The following is a 21,516-nucleotide window of genomic DNA, read 5'->3' as shown; positions in this document are numbered from 1 at the left end:
GAAAGCAGGGAAAACTACCAAGATGTGAATGTGAAAAATAAGTCCAGACATAAAGTGTATGCTCTTGGTTTAAGTGGAAATGAGACCCTTTTCGTGGTTTGTAGTTAGTGACCTGTATTTTCACTTTGTGGCACTACTGGTCTCTAGAGTTTAAGAACTAGCTTTATTTTTCCATATTATTAGCAGCTGGGAGTCTTTTTGAAAAATAAAATCTAAAACTCAAGAAAAACACAAATTACAGTTTTGAAATTCTACCAGTAAGGATTATGTCTTAAACAGAAAACAAAGGGAGAATAAATTTTTTTTGTCACTATTATAAAATAGAACAATGAAATATACAAAGCATATAATTTAAATCTTTCATTTTCAGTTGATCTTCAGTAGTTCAGAAAGTATATCAACATTGCCTGTCATGCTGTTTTACATACTATACATATACATAATCAATGTTTACTGACTTAAATACCTACATTTAAAAAATCTTTGGTCCACTACATTTTTAGTATTTTCTGAACTAGTTAGCCCTGAGTCAAGAATTTGCAAATATTTTATCAGATTTATAAAAGGAGGAAGATTCTAAATTATAACTTCCACGAACAATTTACTCTTTTTTGGAATTATAATGTGATATATTAAATGGGAATGAACATCATCTTACTGCTATTACTAATAATTATATCAATAGCCCCTAAACATGGCTGTTTCAGACATTTACTTATTAACTGAAAATCATGATTCCTCCATCCCTTCCACCAAGAACATCCATTACATTAGCAACATACACACACAAAATGACCTATAGTTCTATATGATAAGTAAATTATTTTTCTGTATTTTCTAAATTTGAAAAATGTATTACCTCATTCTCAACAGGATCCCATTTATAGTATTTACTCCACTATGTTTATGGTTTTGTGACCAATTTGAAAGGTGGTATATCATTAAAAGCAGATCAAATTAGCTCCCTCAGCTCCTTACTATATCTGGTAACTGTACTAAAAAAATAGGCACTGGTTTTGAATATGATAAGTTTCAGTTTGTGAAACAGTTGTAAGAAAAGCTATTATGCAGAAGTAAGCCGTAAGATGGCTAAGAGTAAACTGTCACTAATGTATAGGAAGAAGAAAAATATGTAGGAAGAAATCCATCATAGCAGTAAATATGACCTATTATTTCTAAATTTTTCAGATATTTCAAAAGTACAAGATTTAAAGGGTAGTCTTTTCTAAGACATATAAATGATTTACTTTTAATAATAAATATGTGTTGATTTATAATGTAAGAGTAATATAGGTAATTTGGAATTTAAAAATGGAACACAAAGTGAGCATTTTAATACAAATCATTAGAATATATTTATATTATATATAAATCTACACATTAGAAGATACTACTGAAATTTTCCTATACAGAATATCACTCTAGAATTCTTAAAAAAAAAAAAGTCACTGGGAAGAATTAAATGATGACTGTGAAATAGATTCTCCCATTACAATACTGCCTCTGTCATTTAAAGTTTTGATAACAGTTGTAGCTGGAGACTGGAGCACTTTACGAGAAAGCCTCATTCTTCCATCAGCTGGATCACGTCCAAAGTATTTCACCTGTGTTAAAGAAACAAATATACTTTAAAAGTTATAGCGCATTGACTGATGTCCAAATTATTGGGTTGGCCAAAAAGTTTGTTTGGGGTTTTCCCTGAAATGTTAATTTAAATTGACATGGTCCAAATAAAGCAATGATTAATGTTTTCACTTGTTCACTGAAATCATGGCTCAGTGCTAACTGGAGGTATATGCTAATAAATATAATTTGGTTAAGTAGTGATTATAAAAAAAGAAGAGACAGGGGATTTATTTGACCAATTATAATCTTCTGTTAGACTTACCTGTGCCTTATTCTCTCCGGACCAGGTGCCTATACTGGAAGAACAGTGAAAGCCGTGGTCTGTGAACCTAGATAAGGGTTTCCTGAGCCTAAGTATGCTACAAACTATACAAAATTATGCTTAGGTCACTCACTGTAACACTCAAAGGACCATCTATCACACTGGAGGTTATTTGGCTTGAACACAGACATTGAAAGTCAGGGGGAAATGTGGTTGTCTTTTTACATCAGAAGGGACTTAAAAACTATCTTATACAGAGAGATTATGTTTTAGTTCTTATCTTTCTCTAGAGGCTACTTGAACAATGGGACTACAGATTGGGAATAAACTAGAAGTCTTAGTTTCTCAGGTCATGGGTATCAGGAACAACTGGAACAGAATGTGGTGCAGCCAAAAAAAAACCCAGACTGTCAACCACTTCTTTCACCTACTCATATAGGACTATTTAAAAGGTCAATTTTGTTATCAAAATTCTACAACTGACATCATGGCTTTCATCAAACTCAAAACCTTTTAGCCTCAAGCAGTATAGAAGCAATTAAAGTCTCAACTCCTCAAATACCTTACCTTATCAAGAGTAAGGCTAAAGAGTTCTGTATCAAGTTTCTTATATCCTGTCTCCAAATCACTGACTCTGCATAGCCATCCCTGACTGGCTCATGTATTTTTAAAAGCTCTAAAGGGGACTACTGTCCTAACTAACCTGTAAGCTCCTTGAGGGAAAGAATTGTATATAAATCCCTAATGAGTCTGTTTTAAGCAACCCTAAAGTTAAAAAATAAGCACAGCATATAAATAACATAAATCACAGATGTTGATTTGATTCTTTCAGCTTATTTGATGAAACAAATAATTGAAACTTCAAGTATAATTTACAACTTTAAGGCTAAAAGGTTGAATACAAGTACCTGAATTTCTTGGCCAACTTCTAATCCTAAAGCAGTGGGATGTTTAATCTGAAAGAGAACGTGTTAATCTATTAGTTGTCATGCATAATTACCTACTATCCATGGTAGTACACATTTTTCCCAAGTGGAAAACAGCTTTATTGGTTTTTCTGATTATAAGATCTGTTAATTATAAAGATTTACAATAATACAGAAGTATTCAGATGATAGTAAAAATCATCCAAAACCCCTCTGCTTGTAGATAACTAATGGTTAACACTCCAATGAGTATCCCTTCAAATAGCTATTTAGTGTGTGTCTTGCATTTATAAAAATGGACCTTACTAAGCTTGTTTTATAATATACATACTTTTATTCAATAATATGTTGAGATCTTTTCATATTAATAAATGAAGCATTATAATTGAATATTCAAATTACATTATTTCTTTAACCAATCCCCTAAAGATGGTCATTTAATTTGTTTTAAATTCCAGTGTTGCAAATGTTAATAATCAGTGAATCTAGGTGAAAGGTATATGGGTGTTCAGTCTATTATTTTTTCAACTTTTCTGTAGGTTTAAAAAATTTCAAAATACAAAGTTGAGGGAAAATAAACTGCAGTATTGCAGTGATTATATATTCATATAGTCTATCCTCTCTGAGAGGAACTTTGTGGTGGAACTTCCAGGTCCAAAGGTACTTGTATATTTACCAAAAACTCTCCAAAAAGTTTGCCCCACTTTACATTCCTATCAACAGTGTATGACAGTGTCCATTTTTTCTCTACACTCTTATTTATGCACATTGGGAATTTTCAACTATCTGAAAAGTTGAAAAATGGTAACTTGGCTTTATTTGCATTTTAAAAAATTGCTGTTGATATGAATATCTTGGTTGGCTTAAAAAAAAAAACAACGGTTTTTCCATGTTCTTTGTTCATTTTCCTATTGATATTCATCTTTCTTAGTGAGCTACACAAGCCCTTTGTATATGAAGCCTCTGTCATGTAAGCATTTTTTCCCCTAAGTTGCTGCCTGTCTTTCAAACTTATTGTAGTTTTGCCATAATTTAAAAATATCATGCGGTCAAATTTTATCATTTTATTTACATTTTTGGCTTTGATATCATGCTGAGAAAGATTTCCCCAGTCCCAAGATTATTAAATATGCATATTTTCTTCTAGTGTCCTTCCTCAACCCTCACCCCTCCTGATGCCCAGATTTTCTTCTTCTGCCCTCACTGCCTTAAAAAGAAAAGTTTTCTTTTTTATATTTAGCTCCTTGATCCAAATGGGATTTTGGTATAAAAAGAGGAAAGATCCTGTTTTATGATAACTAGCTGTACCAATATGATTTATTGAATAATCTTTGTTTCTTCACTGACTAAACTCTTATGTATATAACTGGGTTTATTTCTGGTCTCTATTTTCTGTTGTTTATTTCTGAGCCAGTAATACTGTTTTATCCTGATTACTTTATAATATTTGGTAAAACAGACCTATTATTTCTCTGCCCCCATAGTATTCTTGAATGGTTTCATATTGGTTTCATAATGGTCCTCCAAATGTATAGACTACAACAAAGACTAAGAACATCCTAAGAATTATCTTTCCATGACTGACTGTTCAGGAATTGGGAAAACAGGGCTGTAACTAGCTATTTTTACTAACTGCTATGTGTTAACTCTAGATGCTATTCTACCTTAAAACACTCAAGAATGTTTCTATTCCATCATGGAAAGAGAAATATTAACTGGTAAACAGTGTAAAACAGCAGTATCTCTGTCTTTTTGGGTTTGTTTTTGTACTTAGGCTAGTAGTGGACAAAAGGTACAATCCTCATCAACCTAGGTAATTTCACTATGGTTATTTTAAAGCAGTCTTAAAAATAATCAACTATGCCTTTCTTGTTTTTACCTTTCGTTGATCAAGCTGTGTGTTATGAAGTAGTACTGCAGTCATATTTGGATATAGTTTAACCATTACTCCAGTGTCTCTATGAAAAGGAAATAAGCCTGGTTAGAACAATAAGTAACTCTATTATCTATTGATAATTAAACTGTGATTATGTTTTCATAGGAGAACAAAGTAAAAAAACACATAAAAACCCCTCTCCAGTACATGTTTTTGTAACTATAAAAAGTATCTAAGAGGCATACTTATTTTTCCAATTGAAAATATACTTTATATTTAAATACTTATGGCTCAAAGGACAGAGAAAAGATAAAGGAAAAAATATGCTGGGAAAAGCTTTTGGAATATATATTCTTTTGTATTTCTCTTCCTAATAGTTTCCAAAAAGTTTTGGAATGACATTAAATATTTTACAATAAGTGTAGAATTATCATCAACCTATTAAGGAGTGATTTAAGGAAGGGGGTTACATAAAATGGGATACTTATTTCATTAAAAAATTTATCTTCCTTTGTTTCTTTAATCTATTAAAATAAACCATCCCATTTCTTAGTTTTCACCTGTGATATTAAACAAATTATCCCATTGCCTTTTATAATTCATTTCAAATTTCAAATAGTTCTGAACATTCATGCTTCATCTGATAATTTTTTCTTAAAAAGGGAATTTTCTGACTCAGAAAATGCAGTCTTTTTAGCTGCTGAAAAAATGATTTGAGGTTGAAACTGGCATTAAAAAAAAAAAAATGCACTACTTAGGCATTAAGTAGTATTATCTTTAAAACAGACCAACAAGAAACTACCAAAAAAAAAAGAAGAAGAAAAATGAAGTATTTCTAAGTCTGTTTGGGGCTTGTTTACTGTTTATTGGGAAGATTAAAATGGTGGGAAATTTGGTTTAAGAAAACAATTCAGTTAGAAGAATATATTAGTATAATTATAATCACAGAACCATGTTAGTGAAAATCTACAAACCGGTGCAGAAAATAAATTTTATGTTAAAAATAAATAATGATTATATGGTAATTGACATATAATCTAAACATCTTACAATTTCAAAGTAAATAATGCAAATGTGAAGTTAACATGAGCTTGTAATATAAATCATATAAAAACCAGCACAGTATTTTAGTTGATATTACCTGATTTCAGTTATTGTGGCGGTATATACTGCTCCAAATTCTAATTGCTGCTCTTGCTGCAAGTGCAAAATAAGCCATAAGATTCATAAAGAAAACAACAAAAAGTAGAAAAAAACTGACTTATTCTTACATCATCTTTGCAGATTTCGGTAATGAAGTCTCTTGCTTCATGCATGGCACTGGGTGTTGGTGCAAATATAGAAAATGTTTCTTCGTCCACCTGACTAATAGTTACTCCTTTAAAAAAAATAATTTTATATATTAAAGTTAACTTGCTTATTCCACTGGAAAATAGTCTTAAAAGTAGATGTGAGAGCAGGGGAGTGACCTGGAAGTAGCTGGGCAGGGTTGTGCTATGCTTAATCACTGCTTTAGAAATGAAGGGATTCATTTAGCAACAAATACACACTGCACACCTGCTATGTATCCAACACTGTGCTAGGCCCTAGGGATACAACAGTGAGCCTATGACCCTATTTTCTTGGAGCCCACAATCTGGTGGGAGAAAGCATGTAAGTTCTAATTTTGGAGAGTTTGGTTTTGCGCTCTTAATTATGAGAAGAAACGATACTAGAACCCTTTCCTCACCTTTTCTTCTTTCTCCCTCTTACTCTTTAGAGTGGTGAACAGATGGATGAGGGACAAAATCATTTCCGTTTCTCAATCTTGAGAACTGCCCAGGGTGACTCTACTTCTCGCCCTCCTTCAGTAACCTCAAATCTGGTAAGTACTAGGTAACCCAAAGATTGATTCCAGAAAAAAACAAATTGTAAAGCATACTACGTCTACACATACCCTTTAAATAAAAGAGTCTAAATAAGTAAGACTAAGTGAAAAATAGCAGAACTCATAATAAGAAAAATTAAAGCAAAACTCCTCTAAAGTGAAAAAGTAATTTTTCTAAATGTTTGATTTTAAAATGTTGAAGAAAAACTGATGAATTCTAAGTCAGCCTTCTTGAATATAAAGATGATCTTTTGCTAATTTATTAAGAGGCGTACACAGAAAACTTACAGTAAAGACATGTCAGCGTTACATCCTTTTTTCATCTCATTGAGATGTCAATGTTACATCTGTCTCTCATTCCTCAAACATATTTTTGGAGAAACACAATAGAGGTGAAATGACAAACTTACATGACCTAGCATTAAATAAAAAATCCCAAACGTCATACAACTCTTACCTGTTTCAGCCTGAAGTTTTTTTAAATGATATCCACCTGGTCCAATAAATTTTGCTCGTTTTGATAATGGAACCTGAACAGTTTCTGAAATGTACAGACAAAAATATAAATTATTTAAATATATCATCTAAGAATATACCCTCAAATTTAAAGTATTTTAACTATAAAAGCATTTTTTTGTTTTGTGTATGGATTAAAAAAAAATTTTAAATACCAATGTACTTTCATATGTTTACCTTATCATGAAATCAGTAATTTTAATATATTACCTACAACAGGTCCATTTTCTTTTCTAGATGTTCGAGGTTTTGAAATAGTTTTGTTCATAATCTGTAATATCTCCTTCTTTGCCACTTGAAGAGATAAAAACATAATAAAATTATAACTGTATAAAATAAATGTGATCAGATATAGCAGTATTCTTAGTTTTATGGAGTGGAATCCAAACTCTTTAGCTTAATGATACAAGTTCTTTACATCCCAATTACTTTAACAATTCTACTTGTATTCCCTTCTCCAATCCTATCTCAGGGAGTCAATTTGTAAAAACTGAATTTTCACTGGTTTTCCACATTGATGATTAGTCATGTACCCAATAACTTAATACTTCTTGATCTAGGCTGTTACATTAAATTTCATTTTCTAAAGCAGTATTTTATAATAAGCCTATTTTTAATAATAAGCCTAATGGGAATTATGGTTCCCATTAACACAAAGACAATGATAAAAGGAGAATCAGGCACACTGGCTTGGCTTACCTGAGGCTTGCTGAATGGCCTCCATTACAATTTTTATTGGTATTCCAGGTAATTTAATGTCAGCCTAATATGGAAAAGCCAAAAAATTATGTAAATATTGATTTATGACCTTATTTAAATATTTTAAAATGAAACAAAATGGGTTTTTAAATACCTGTAATGCAGTTATTCCCTTAGTAGTGCCGGCTATCTTGAAATCCATGTCACCATGGTAATCTTCAATCCCCTTAAAGAATTTAACAAATTATGATATAGTTTTAAACAAAAGTGAAATTCACCCATAGTCACTGTAGAGGAATTTTTAAAAATAGCTTTATAAGTAAACCATGTCCTTTAGGACTATACACAAAAAAATACCTTGTATATTTAACTACTGCTTTCTATTTGTGGCTTTTTAAGTTATAAATATTTCATTAGAAAATCACTTTATTTTTAGATCATGTTCCCCCCCCATAAATGCATAAGGATTAATTTATGATCATCCTAAAGTGAGCCATTATGGATACTTACACTGTAATATTTATTTTTAACTCACATCCTATAAAATCCAAGGCAAATATGCATAAGAGGAAGTAAGAACAAGGACTTCTATTTCTCTAGCACAAGCATTTTTTTTTAAACATCTTTATTGGAGTATAACTGTTTTACAATAGTGTGTTAGTTTTTCCTTTACAACAAAGTGAGTCAGTTATACATATACATATGTTCCCATCTTTTTTTTTTTTTAAGAAGATGCTGGGGCTTCCCTGATGGCTCAGTGGTTGAGAGTCTGCCTGCCAATGCAGGGGAAACGGGTTCGTGCCCCGGTCCGGGATGATCCCACATGCCACGGAGCAGCTAGGCCCGTGAGCCATGGCCGCTGAGCCTGTGCATCCAGAGCCTGTGCTCCACAATGGGAGAGGCCACAACAGTGAGAGGCCCGTGTACCACAAAAAAAAGAAAAAAAAAAAAAAAGAAAAAGAAGAAGATGATGCTGGGGGTAGGAGTTTTTATTACTTACTTAATTAATTAATTTTTGCTGTGTTGGGTCTTCATTTCTGTGTGAGGGCTTTCTCTAGTTGTGGCAAGCGGTGCATGGCCCTCTCACTATCGTGGCTTTTCTTGTTGCAGAACACAGGCTCCAGACACACAGGCTCAGCAGTTGTGGCTCACGGGCCTAGCTGCTCCGCGGCATGTGGGATTCTCCCAGACCAGGGCTCGAACCCGTGTCCCCTGCATTAGCAGGCAGATTCTCAACCACTGTGCCACCAGGAAAGCCCACTAGCATTCTTCTAAGCACATCATGCTTGTAAAGTGTGTATAATCTTCACCATTAAATATCTCAAAATGTGAATATACTTGCCAGAATATCTGTCAGCAAACGATAATCTTCTATTTCACCCTTGTCAGAATTGTTTTTGGTGACCAATCCTATTGCCACACCTGCGACAGCAGATGAAATTGGAACTCCTATAATTGAGAAAAAGAACTTGTGTGCAGTGTGTACATCAGCGTAACATAGGTTATTAATCTTTTGACATTGGATGGTGTTCTAAACTGACAATTACCAAAACTAAGTTAGAGTACAAGTCTTAATAAATCATATGACTATCTCCTTTCCTCTTTAACATATAATAAAAGCTCCTTAACATAATTCTATTTTTGTTCTCAACAAAAACCTCTCTAATAATAGCCAACTTAACTCTTAAAGTAATCCATTTCTTTGCCCTTTGCTTTTGGTGCCTTTTCTTTTTTCTTTTATTTTTTGAAAAGTAATCATGTATTTGGTAAATTGTTCCAGCCTGAGCCCTTTAGTCCACCTTCCCGTGACCGCCACTATTAGATTTTTTGTATATCCTCCCAGAAAATTATACCCAGGGAGTAAAAATGTGAGTGTAATCTTTTCTTTTCTTTACCTTATTCTTTTGAATGGCTGCAGAGTACTCCCTGTATGTGTTTATAAGCTATACGATAGAAGTGGGGCTACTGACTCAAACGGTGTGTGAATTTACATTTGTTATAGTGTCAAACTGTCTTCCACAGTGTGTAGCATTTTATACTTTTACCAGCAGTATATGAGGGTACCTGCTATTCTATATTCTTGTTAATTTTTGTCAAATCTTTTGACCTTTGCCATTTGAATGATAAAGATGGCAGCTTATTGTTTTTAAGTTGATTTCTGTTTGAGTGAAGTTGAACTTTTTTTCATGTTTTTAAACCATTTATATTTCTTTTTCTGTGAACTGCCAATTCATGGACTTCAACCATTTTTTTAATGTGGTTGTTAGTCTTTTTCTTATTGATTTGTAAGAGCTCTTTTAATATGGACAGATCTTTGTTAAATATATAGAATATTATAGTAAATAAAATATAAATATGAAATGTAATATAAAATATTATTTTCTAGTTTGTTGACTTTATTGTGATTTTTTTTCCTGTAGAGGATTTTATATGCAATCATGGTTCCTGGATTTTGCTTAGAAAGGTGGTTTTTTTTTTCTGGCCATGCCATGCAGCTTGTGGGATCTTAGCTCCCTGACCAGGGATTGAACCCTGGGCCACTGTAGTGAAAGCTCTGAGTCCTAACCACCGGACTTCGGGGGAATTCTCTAGAAAGGTTTTTTCTGTTCAAGATTTTCATAAAATCTTCCTTGTTTAATTTTTTAAAAAAGTTTAAAGTTTTGATCACTTGGAACTTATTTGGTATAAAGGAGTGTGGCAGAGACCTCATTTCATATTCTCTAAGCAATATCATATGCCTACAGTTTTAACTATCACCTACAACGTTGATGACTTAAATATCTATCCCTCCTGCCTAGTTCTCTTTGCTAAACCCTGGATCTGTATAGCCCATCTGCCTATTGGACATCTCCAGCTAAATGTCCCCAACACATCCAATAAGACACTCATACTAGAAGCAACACGTCTTTCCTCATTTCCTATACAGTATCAAGTCACAAAGATCTGATGAGTTTATCCTCTAAATTAAAAAAAAAAAATTGTCCTGGATACTGAAATAAATATTTCGACTCCTTTAGTCCAAGTCCACATTATTTCTTGCCCTTGCAACAGTTTCCCTGTCCAGGTTTTTAGATTTTAGTAACCCCACCTGCACCCCACCTGCAACCCCACCTGCATCCTGTTCTCTCCCACCACATCCCCTAGGGCTATCATGTAAGCTAGGAAAAACTACCCCCAAAAGAATAAAAGCAGATTCGCATCATGCCACTCTTCTCCATAAAATCCTTCAAGTTCCCCATTTTACCTGCTTCCAGGAATTTTTTATTTAAGTTCTGTGGTCAAAAAAGTTTGGGAAATAGTACATATCTTGCTCCTAGAGATTCAATATTCACATTAACATATTTAAGTTTATTTAAACCATATTAAATACACTTGCTTAACCCTGTGCAAACCTACATTAGAACAAATTTTTTTCCATAGTATACAATAATCCACATCCTGTTGTACTCTATTTTATGGAATACTGAGTTGGGAGATACTAGCTTTAAAAGTTCAAACTCCTTAATGTACTAATGATCTTTGAAATCTGGTCCCAGTTTATTACATCATCACTTCTTTCAAATACATTTCAGGAACACACTATACTGTTTCATAACTTTGCATATGTTGTTCTTTTCACATGAAATATGGGCCCTGCTGCTAATATTCCTGGTCAACAACCACTCAACCTTTAAACCCAGATGAAATGTCACTGTCTCTATGAAGCCAATTATGTTCAGCCTAGTTCTTCATCCATATTGTACATATTTGTATTATCTCTTTGATATGTTAGTATCTTTATGTTTGTTTTTGTTCCTGTAAACTTTTTAAAAACTGGGTACCATTTGTATCCTTGGAGCATAGACAGTGTCTGATGTAGGACATGGCAAGCACTTATGTTTGAATCGAATACCATTTGTTGGCTCTTCTCACAGGATTTGACATTTATTCTTGTCAAATTTTTTTTCTACTTGGCTCCATATTTTTTTATCTTGTCAACATTTTTTTTTGAGATTAAAAACTGTCATTTAACATATCAGTCACATACTCCTTTTTATCAGTATCCTTTTTATTGGAAGGCCAGTGTCCTTAGTCAAGTCAATAACAAAAAACATTGACAGGGACAGGGTTTAGGATGGGCATCTTCAAGTATTCTACTTGAGACCCCTCTCCAACCTACCCACCAGATTGTCCAGTCCTGGCCGCTCACCCTTCAACCAGTTATAAATGGTATACTTGTTACCCTTTCTCAATGTCTGCGTCATTTACTGCCAAGGTCATTAACTGCCAAGCTGAACTCTAGATACACTGTACAAGCAGCACCCCTCCCTCTCTACTCTAAACCTAGTAATATTTTCAAAAACAGAAAATGAGTTTACTATGGCATGACTTATTTTAAATGAGTCTCTTCTGGTTCCTTTCTTAAAATACTTATACACTATTCTTTTACCATTTAAGAGTCTTGCTAAGGGTCACTGTCAAGTTCACTGGGTTATACTTTACAGAAAATACATTTCTTATTTTTCAAAGTAAGAATTTTTTGTGTCTTTGGCAAACTAATCTCCATGATTTCTCCAATACTGCCAAATTGGTTCAGTTATCTTATCCTGAAGTTCTCATCACTACTTAGGATGGGATTTTGTCTAGACCTAAAGATCTGAATTCATTTAAAGCAGTTGAAGACTCTCTTATGATCTTTTATTTTATCTTTCAGTTCACCTTTTTCAGGATTTGTTCTGTGTTTTCCAATATGAGATTATAAGAGTGATGAATGCAAGCTCCATGAGGACAGGGACTTCGTTTTGTTTACCACTGTGTCCCAAGAGCTTAGATCAGTGCTTGGCACAGAGGTAGCATACAATACAGATTTGTTGAATGAATGCATGAAGGTGAAAATAGAAATGGTATTTTACCAGCTACCTTAAATATCAGATTATGTTTTCCTTCCACTGAACACAACTAGAAGAGTGCCTTTAATTGCCTTTAGCTTTTTTTGCTTTGGCTTAAGTTTTAATCTTTTTAGAAATGGTATTATACATTTATACCATTCTTTCATTTCATCCTTGATTGTTATCCTTTCTATCCTTCTGTTTTTCTGTACTGTAAATGTATGAACTTATAGGGAACTCTTTGTGTGGCCTCTTGTGTATCTTTAGTTTCCTTTTCTCTTCTTGAATAGCATCATTGGTGACTGGCAGATACTGTTTTCAGAGTCTTTTAACATGTTGCCTCTTTCCCTTTTGGTGTTTCAGACCCAGAGATTATACTGAACCACTTGCAGTCTTCTTCTTATCCTGAAGTTCTGTGTACTCTTCTATGAGTGGCATTGTTCTTCTCAGGGCTTGCATAAATCAAGTGAAAGACTACATAGTTACTTTCCTTTATGGGTCCTAATACTCCTGCTTGCTAATTCAAACTTCCTTAGTGAATGGACTCAATTGCAGAGCTCTCAGAAAGCCTGCGGGGTCAACAAGTAAATAATTTCAGTGTATTGCTTTTAGCCAAGAATAAGAATTCCAGCAGATACCTGTATAGTTGAAGCTGTACTTTGTAACTATCTTCCTTCTGGCCAGGTTTGGTAATCTGTAATCTGACTTCTCCAAGTCTTACTAAAATTCAATTTAAAAAAATCCTATATTTTATACTAATCAAGTATATGTATATAAATAAGGTTTGGTAGTTTTGAGACATAACTCTTTACCTGCATCCATTAAAGCTAAACTTCCACCACATGCAGATGCCATAGAAGATGATCCTATACAAAGAAAGAAATAAAAATACTTGCTTTAATACTGATTTTTGTTAAATGTAGAAAATTGCTACTACTGGTTATTTCCTTACAAATACTCATTTATAATTTAAATATTCAATATTCTTTCCTTCCTTCTTTTTAAAAGCATTTAAGGCAACTTTTCCTAAACCACAAACTGCAGAGCTGCACAGTCCAATATGATAGCCATTAGCAACATGTGGCCCCTAAATTTAAATTATTTGAAATAAATTCAGCCCCTCAGCTGGACAGCACAGAGTGAGAGAATTTCTGTCACTACAGAAAGTTCTACTGGACAGCAGTGCTAGAGATTCTGATTCTAAGAAACCTACCAGAAAAAACAGCATGCCTCTTCTGTTGCTTAATCAGAAGGCAGTTAAAGATAGAGGGCTATAGCTCTCTCACTGGACCATAAGCTATAGCCTAGTCACACCCAGTAGAGAACAGAAAGTCTCTAGTTTAAATTCTGACCTTTGGTGTTATTTCAAAAATATCTATGAACATCTGATCTATGTCTGCTACATGTTTGAGAACCACATGCTCTTTCTGCCTTTAATGATTATATCACCTTTCCTTGATCTGTGGACCGATTTTTAATTTAAATTTGACTTTTGGGGAATTCCCTGGCATTCCAGAGGTTAGGACTCTGTGCTCTCTCACTTCTGAGGGCCCGGGATCAATCCCTAGTTGGGGAACTAAAATCCCACAAGTCGCACAGCCCTGCCAGAAAAAAAAAAAAAATAATAATTTCCTTTGAAACAAAAAATAAATTTGACCTTTTAGCCCAGTCTCTCTCTGTGATATCTACTTATATCTGTGATATATGACAGGTATTCCCTGCTTAATGGCTCACTATATATTTTTCCCTTCCTCTCTCCAAGCTGGCCTTGCTCTGTGGCTTGTTTATAAAAGTAAAACAAATAACCCAAACTGGATCTATTGTAAAAGACACATAAAGAGAAATATTTGTTTTATATTATATTGTTTTCAAAACAGCTCATTAGTGAAGAACAGAGATTCAGAAAAGTATATGATTACACACATTTTTCTCGCAGTGGGTTGGGTAGTAATAAATGTAATGTAACATTATTTATGAAAAGCTAAAACTATAACAGGGAGTCTGTTCTTTTTGACTAGGAAAAATATATTTCAAAACCATACCATTTGACTCTAGTACTTCAGATGTGACTCTTATGGTGAAAGGAAAATCTTTAGGAATAACAGGATACAAAGCTCTCTCAGCAAGAGCACCTAAATCAGAATAGAAAATTATAAGCAAAAAAAAATACGCTAAGTCTCTGTAAGAACACCATGCACATAAACAGATTTGTACTTACCGTGCCCAAGTTCTCTTCTATTTACACCAGTGACTTTGCCAATTTCATTAGTTGCATAGGGAGGAAACTTAAAAACAAAAACAACAACCACATACATATACAAATGACATGGAAAGATATCCCATGTATATAATAAGTTACAAAACAGTAGAATCTCATTTTTGTTAAAAAAAAAAAAGTACATTCATATACAAACAGAAAATGTCTGGACATCTAAAACATACACCAAATTGCTAAAGGTAGCTATTTCTAGTGTTTATGTGACCTGGGGTGGGAAATGGATGGTTATGGGGATTTACACCACAAATTTCTATAATGTTTAAATTGTTAAAAATAACAAAATACTTTATTTTTGTAATACAAGAAATGTACGTATTTTTAAAAAATGCACATTGAGGAAACAGATCTTTTTCAGTAAGGGTTTTACTTTAGCTAGGGGTTGCAAACCATTTTATTTGATCGATATATCATCTTAAAAGAATGTAAACTAGTTGCAGTCATTTAAAAAATTGAGAAATTTCCCATAAAAATCTGGAATGTTTTTAAAAAGGAGAGATGGAACATGAATCTGATAAAGCCTCTGGATCTAGCAGTCAATTTGCAGGAGACAGAAAGAGGAACGTGCTGAACTGCACCATGAGTGCAGTCAGCAGCACCCAGACTGTGGGGAGCACTACAGGTCAGAAGGCTCTGCAGCTTCAACAGAAAGACTGTAAAGAAAAGAATGTGATAGAGGAGAGACCTATAGATTAAGAGACAAAGAAATACCAAATTTTTAAAAAATGGACAAGACTACACTATAGTACCTAGGGATGTGCAATAAAAAACTAAGGAAGTGATTACTATAAAACTTAGGAGAGTAGTTATTTTCAGGGGAAGAAGGGTATTAAGATTGGGATGAAAAACATGGAGGAGCTTCTGGGGTGACTGGCAACATTCTGTACTGTGACTTGGGTGGTGGTTACAAGGGTGTCTGCCTTATAAAAACCCATTAAGTCATCCTTTGTTTTATATGGTTTTCAGTATCTGTATTTTATGATAAAAAGGTTTTTTAAAAATGGGATAATACAGCAATAACGGCCCATGTCTTTCTCCTGCCCCCACCCTCACCTCCTTCCCCAACAATCAGCTAGAGCTGCATTTTTCGCAGGTGCCCTTTTTTAAAGATTGCCATGTGCTCTTCAGCTCTTGACAAAGGATGTGCCTTATCAATTACTATTCCTCTGTGGCTTCTGTAGCATCTGGTTATATCCAAAACAGGATATTAGGGACTTAAAACCTGTGAGAATCTCCAGGTTTATGGATATTCTCTAGCATATTTTTTTTACATGAAATGTTCTCTTAATAGCAGATTCAACAAAACTGAGATGTTGGGATCCTGGGCAATCAACAATGGCCATTCAAAAGACCTGCTATGTTACACTAGCCTCCCAGCATGTATGCTTCAAATACTAAAACTAAAGTGCTATATGGTTGTGTTGTATCTGGTCCCTTGGGATTAGTTGTGAATAGTCAATCACAAACTCAATTATATGTAATGATTTCATATAAAGTAGTTTAACATTAAATACCTCAGTTCTTTTACTACTAATCAAATAAGTAAAAATATGAACATTTAAATGAACTAAAGGGAGATGGTGATTTGTCAGTTGAGGTATTTGAAAAGCCCCACTTGTTTGAAACACATGTGAACAGTTACAACTCTTTCTTGACCAATACAGTACTCTCTACTATACTTTAACTTTTATGTATGACCCAGAACAGGAAGTTGTTGGTTGGAAAGCTACTACTTGTCTCTCTAAATCCCTTCTGTAAGTAATAAAGTAACAGTGATAGATATATGATAAAACTAGCATAGTAAAATGTTAATGGTAGAAACTAGGTAGTGAATATACTGATATCTACTGTAAAATTCTTTCAACTTTGCGGTATTCTGGAAATCTTTCATAATAAAATATTGGGGAAAAATTCATCTTACCTCATAGTGAAGCATGAAATTTTTATCTTTTATCCCACTGCAAACAAAAAGCATAATATTTAAAAAAATCACACAGATACAGATTTATTCAATGAACAACTAAAAGGTGTAAGGGAGATCTAAGAAACAATTGGTTACTAAGGAGAGTTGGTCTGAAATTGAATAACAGAAGAATTAGAAGGATGAATGTCAGAAACAGTATTTTTTTCTGGGGCTTCTGAATGAATTCTACACAGACTTAAGAAAACAATTTTGCTTAAAATAAAGCACTTAGATATCCAGATTTGAATACTAAGACAATAGATGCATTTTAAAGCATTAATATGTAGTGAGAATCCTAAATATAAACATTACTAAATCTCAGAGTTATGATCTTCCTCCCAGTCTTTGACAGCAATCAGGAGATGTGACAAGCAAAGATTTTTTTCAGAGTTTGAAAAGAGAACTGTTATGACTGAATCTAGAACAATGGGCAGAATAAGCATGAGAAGTAACAAAATTTCTGGAAGCAGGAAACCAGATTTATTTTTAACTGAGGAAAAGACAAGCATACACAGGTTGTTGGCACAAACAGTGTCCCCTCTGAGTGGGAATACAAAAGGTACCTCTCGTACAAAGGATTTAAAAAGTCCTGGGCTAGGGCTGAATCTGCACAACCATAAATTACAGCCTTGGGGAAAGAAATTTAAAAACCAGACACCTTCAGAAGACTAAAGGAATCATAGATTTAGGGGCTAGAGAGGAGGCTAGGGATCATTAGCCCAGTACCTGCACTTTATAAGATGAGGAAACCAAAGACCAGCGTGGCTGAGTGATGTGTATGCCCTCATTTACAGAGGTTATAGACTTAGGACTAGAACACAGAGAGGTATGCTGGCCAAACCCAGTGCACACTTTTATGAAGCTGTGTTGCCTCCTAGAAGAAAGGAGTCAAAATGAAGAAGGATAGGGCAACCACGTTTTGGTCTAGATGGGAATTTAAAATACAAAAGTTTAAGAGCTCCCCCACCACAAAGATTATGATTATGATGAACATTCAAGTCTTATACATACAGCTGCACTGTTATTTTTATTAGGTACATGAAAAACAATTAGTGATGCTATCCTGAAGATACTGGGGATTATCCTCATCAGCTGGGCAGAAGGAAGAGGGAGGCAGAGTCCTCTGGTCTCTGAGACCCTTAATAAAGGAAAGGGAAGCAATCCTGTTAGGCACTGAGGAAGATCTGTGGCTGTGAGTTCCAGAACTCTGATGCATTAATGCTGGTGAGGACTGTAATACAGATTCTCATCATCTAAAATTGATCAACATGATTTTACTGCTGACTTTAGGAACAGTGGAGGAAAACCAAGTATTTTTTTTTAACACAAATTCAAATGTGCCTTGGGATTAGATAATGTTTTTTCTTTTAACAACTTCCAGATTCTTTTTGGGAACTGGGATTCTTGCTTATTATTTATTTGCTCTATTGTTTACAATATTCAACAGAAAAACCTATCCATTCAAGATTACCCAGAAAATCTGTCCAGAGGAATGGTTCTAGAGATAAAGAATAAATTAAATGTACCCATATTAAAAACAATTAAATGCTTTACCAAAACTTGTTCTAACAAATGAGTTAAGAGACAAATATAGCACAAAAAAACCCTTGAAATCACTATTATGTAAATAGAAAAATGAAGTACAGAGATACAGGTTTTAAGAAGTAGTAATGAATAATAACATACCACATGAATTATATATTGTAACATCATAACCCAAAGACATAACTTACTTTATAGCTGTTATAATTCGGTCTGACTTAATGCTGGATTCTAATGAATCAAATGTAACTGTACAAAGCACCTAAAAAAGAAGAAATAAAATTCCTTAGGCTTTAATTTACTAACAACAAAGATGAAAACTAAAAACATTTGAAGAACCCACTTAGCTTTTAAAGAAATGAGATAAGCACATTCTATTCAAAGCTTGCGAAGGTACAGTAAACATTTATTCATTCCATAAACATTAGAAATTACTTACACATTATAAATATTATATGTAAATCTCAATAATCTAGAAGTCTAATATCACATAGACTACATATGTAAAGCACTAGGGAGTGCTGGGGGAGGAAGACAGGAAGAGGAATATTTTAAAACCTGACCCTAAAGGAATCCTCAATAAAGGTTCAGCCAATAAAACTACCTGCTTAAAATTGGGAAAAAAAAAAAAAAAAAAAAAGTTAATCTAAGCAGACCCTAGGGACATAACATAATCTAAAGACTCTACAATGTATCATTCACAACATCCAAGATACAACCTACAGAAAAAAAAAACAACAACAGGAACCGGGACCCATTCTCAAGAGAAAAGACAATGAATAGAGACTGACCCTGAGCTGATTCAGATGTTGGATTAACAGACAAAGATTTTCAATAGCTATCATAATTATATTCAAGGACATAAAAAGAACCAATAGAAATTCTAGAACTGAAGAATAATATATTATAATGGAAAGAAGGTGGCAAGAGTCAGTGAACATGAAGATGGATTAGAAGAAATTGCCCACTCTACAGAACGAGGGAGGGAAAAAAGAACATAGCCTTCAGGACCTGTGGGACAATATCAAAAGGACTAAACATGTACTTGCAACCCCAGAATGAGAGAAAAGAGAGAATGAGATTGAAAAAAATATTTGAAGAAATTACAGCTGAAATTTCTCAAGTTTGATGAAAGATACAAATTTATAAGTTTAAAGCTCAAGAAATTCTTAGTAGGATAAATAAAAGAAAACCATATTTTTCATAGTCATACTGCTAATACCAAAGACAGAAAACCTTGAAAGCACCCAGATGAAAACAAAAAATAACATACAGGGAACAATGATTTGAATGAGCCCTGATTTCTCATCAGACAAAAAAGGAGAACAAAAAACAGTAGACCATTTCTTTAAGTTCTGAAAGAAAAAAGCATCAACCCAGAATCTATATTCTGGCAAAAGATTCTCTGTAAAAAGATAAAGACATTTTCAGATAAATGAAAAATAAGAATTTGTTATCAGAACATCCATAGGACAATACTAAATGAAGTCTTGTCAGATTGAAGTGAAATAATACTAAATGGAAACTTGGATCTTCAGGAAGAAATAAAAAAGCATCAGAAATGGTAAATACATGGGTCAATATAAAATACTATCTTTTCCCTCTTCTTTAAGTATGTAACTATTTAAAATAAAAGTTATAATGTTGCCTTGTGGAGTTATAACACATGTAGATGTAATTCATAACACAAGTACAGCATGAAGGATGGAAGGAGGGGCAAATGGACCTAAGTGGTTGCAAACTTTACTTATTTTGTGTGAAGTGAAAAAAATTAACTGTAAACAGACTGTGAAAAGTTAAGAATGTATACTGTATTCTCTGTAGTAACCAGTGTAAAAGAACGCAGAAGTATAGCTAAAAAGCAAACAGACAAATTCAAATGGAGATCTAAAAAATATTCGATTAATCTATAAAGGCAGAAAGAATAGAAAAACAAAAAACAGAGCGGCTAAACAAAAACAAAAAATAAAATGACAGACTAAACTCAATAATTAAATTGAACATTAATGGACTAAACATTTCAGTTAAAAGACAGAGATTATCAGAAGGGCTAACAAAAGTATACAAAATTTAATAGTTATTTTTTTAAAGTTTTATTAAAAGCCATAAAGAAAACCCAAATCAAAGGAGAGATAGACTATATTTATTGTAAAGACTGTGACTGAAATTGTAAAAATATCATTTTTTACTCATTCTGTAAATTCAGTGCAAAACCAATCTATATCATATTGGATAGAAAGATTTTTTTCAGAACTTGATATGATACTAAAATTTAAATGAAAGAACAAATGTAACAGAAGAGCTAAGACAATTCGGGGGCAGGGGGGGAAGAGAAGGAAGAATAAAAAGGGAGGATTTGCCCCTCAGATATTAAAATATATCCCAAAACTAAAATAATTAAAACAGTTTGACACTGGCCAAGGTAACTCACAGAACAATGGAAGAGAGTATAGTTCAAACATGTATTTATAAACTTTGAATATGATAAGGTAACATTACAAATCAATGGGAAAAAATGAATTTTTAGTAAACAGTGTTGCAAAATTGGCTCACTCTGGAGGGTTCTACCTAATACCTTGTATAGAAATAAACTCCAAGATAGATTAATAGTCTAAATTTAATAGCTAAAACTAGAAAGTTAATAGAAGAAGTAGGCCCATAATTTTGTGACTTTGGGGTAAAGGAGGATTTCTTTAAGACCTCAAAAGTAGAGATTTCAGTTTCACTGTAGACATATACAGGCATACCTCATTTTACTGCACTTCACTTTATTGTGTTTAACTTTTTAATTATTTGCAGATAATGCCTTTTTTACAGATTGAAGGTTTGTGGCAACCTTGTGTCAAGCAGGTCTAGCAGCATCATTTTTCCAACAGCATTTGCCATTTTTTTGTCTTTGTGTCACATTGTGATAATTCTCGAAATTTTCAAAACCTCACCAGCAAAAAGATTATGACTTGCTGAAGGCTCAGATGATGGTTAGCATTTTTTAGCAATGAAGTATTTTTTAATTAAGGTTTGTACATTGTTTTTTTAGATGTAATGTTATCGCCCACTTAATAGACTATAGTATAAAACATAAATTTTATATGCACT

The 21,516-nt window shown here is 33.4% G+C and overlaps 1 protein-coding gene across 1 annotated transcript in view; it reads right to left on the bottom strand.

Moving 5' to 3' along the window:
* PNPT1 (polyribonucleotide nucleotidyltransferase 1) overlaps positions 1–21,516 on the bottom strand; it is a 42,068-nt gene continuing 20,552 nt past the window's right edge. The window contains exons 14-28 of the mRNA XM_059080019.2: positions 18,612–18,682; positions 16,837–16,873; positions 14,859–14,925; positions 14,683–14,772; positions 13,453–13,506; positions 9,115–9,221; positions 7,927–7,998; positions 7,773–7,836; positions 7,284–7,367; positions 7,015–7,098; positions 5,962–6,068; positions 5,832–5,887; positions 4,694–4,772; positions 2,797–2,844; positions 1–1,604 (exon numbers count right to left, since the gene is read on the bottom strand). Of these exons, the coding sequence (XP_058936002.1) occupies positions 1,446–1,604; positions 2,797–2,844; positions 4,694–4,772; positions 5,832–5,887; positions 5,962–6,068; positions 7,015–7,098; positions 7,284–7,367; positions 7,773–7,836; positions 7,927–7,998; positions 9,115–9,221; positions 13,453–13,506; positions 14,683–14,772; positions 14,859–14,925; positions 16,837–16,873; positions 18,612–18,682 (1,179 nt within the window). The 3' untranslated portion in view covers positions 1–1,445. The remainder of the gene's footprint in view (positions 1,605–2,796; positions 2,845–4,693; positions 4,773–5,831; positions 5,888–5,961; positions 6,069–7,014; positions 7,099–7,283; positions 7,368–7,772; positions 7,837–7,926; positions 7,999–9,114; positions 9,222–13,452; positions 13,507–14,682; positions 14,773–14,858; positions 14,926–16,836; positions 16,874–18,611; positions 18,683–21,516) is intronic.

This window comes from Kogia breviceps, chromosome 11, assembly GCF_026419965.1.
Source record: "Kogia breviceps isolate mKogBre1 chromosome 11, mKogBre1 haplotype 1, whole genome shotgun sequence".
In the NCBI taxonomy this organism is placed as follows: Eukaryota; Metazoa; Chordata; class Mammalia; order Artiodactyla; family Physeteridae; genus Kogia; species Kogia breviceps.
This window is presented reverse-complemented; position numbering and strand designations above follow the sequence as displayed.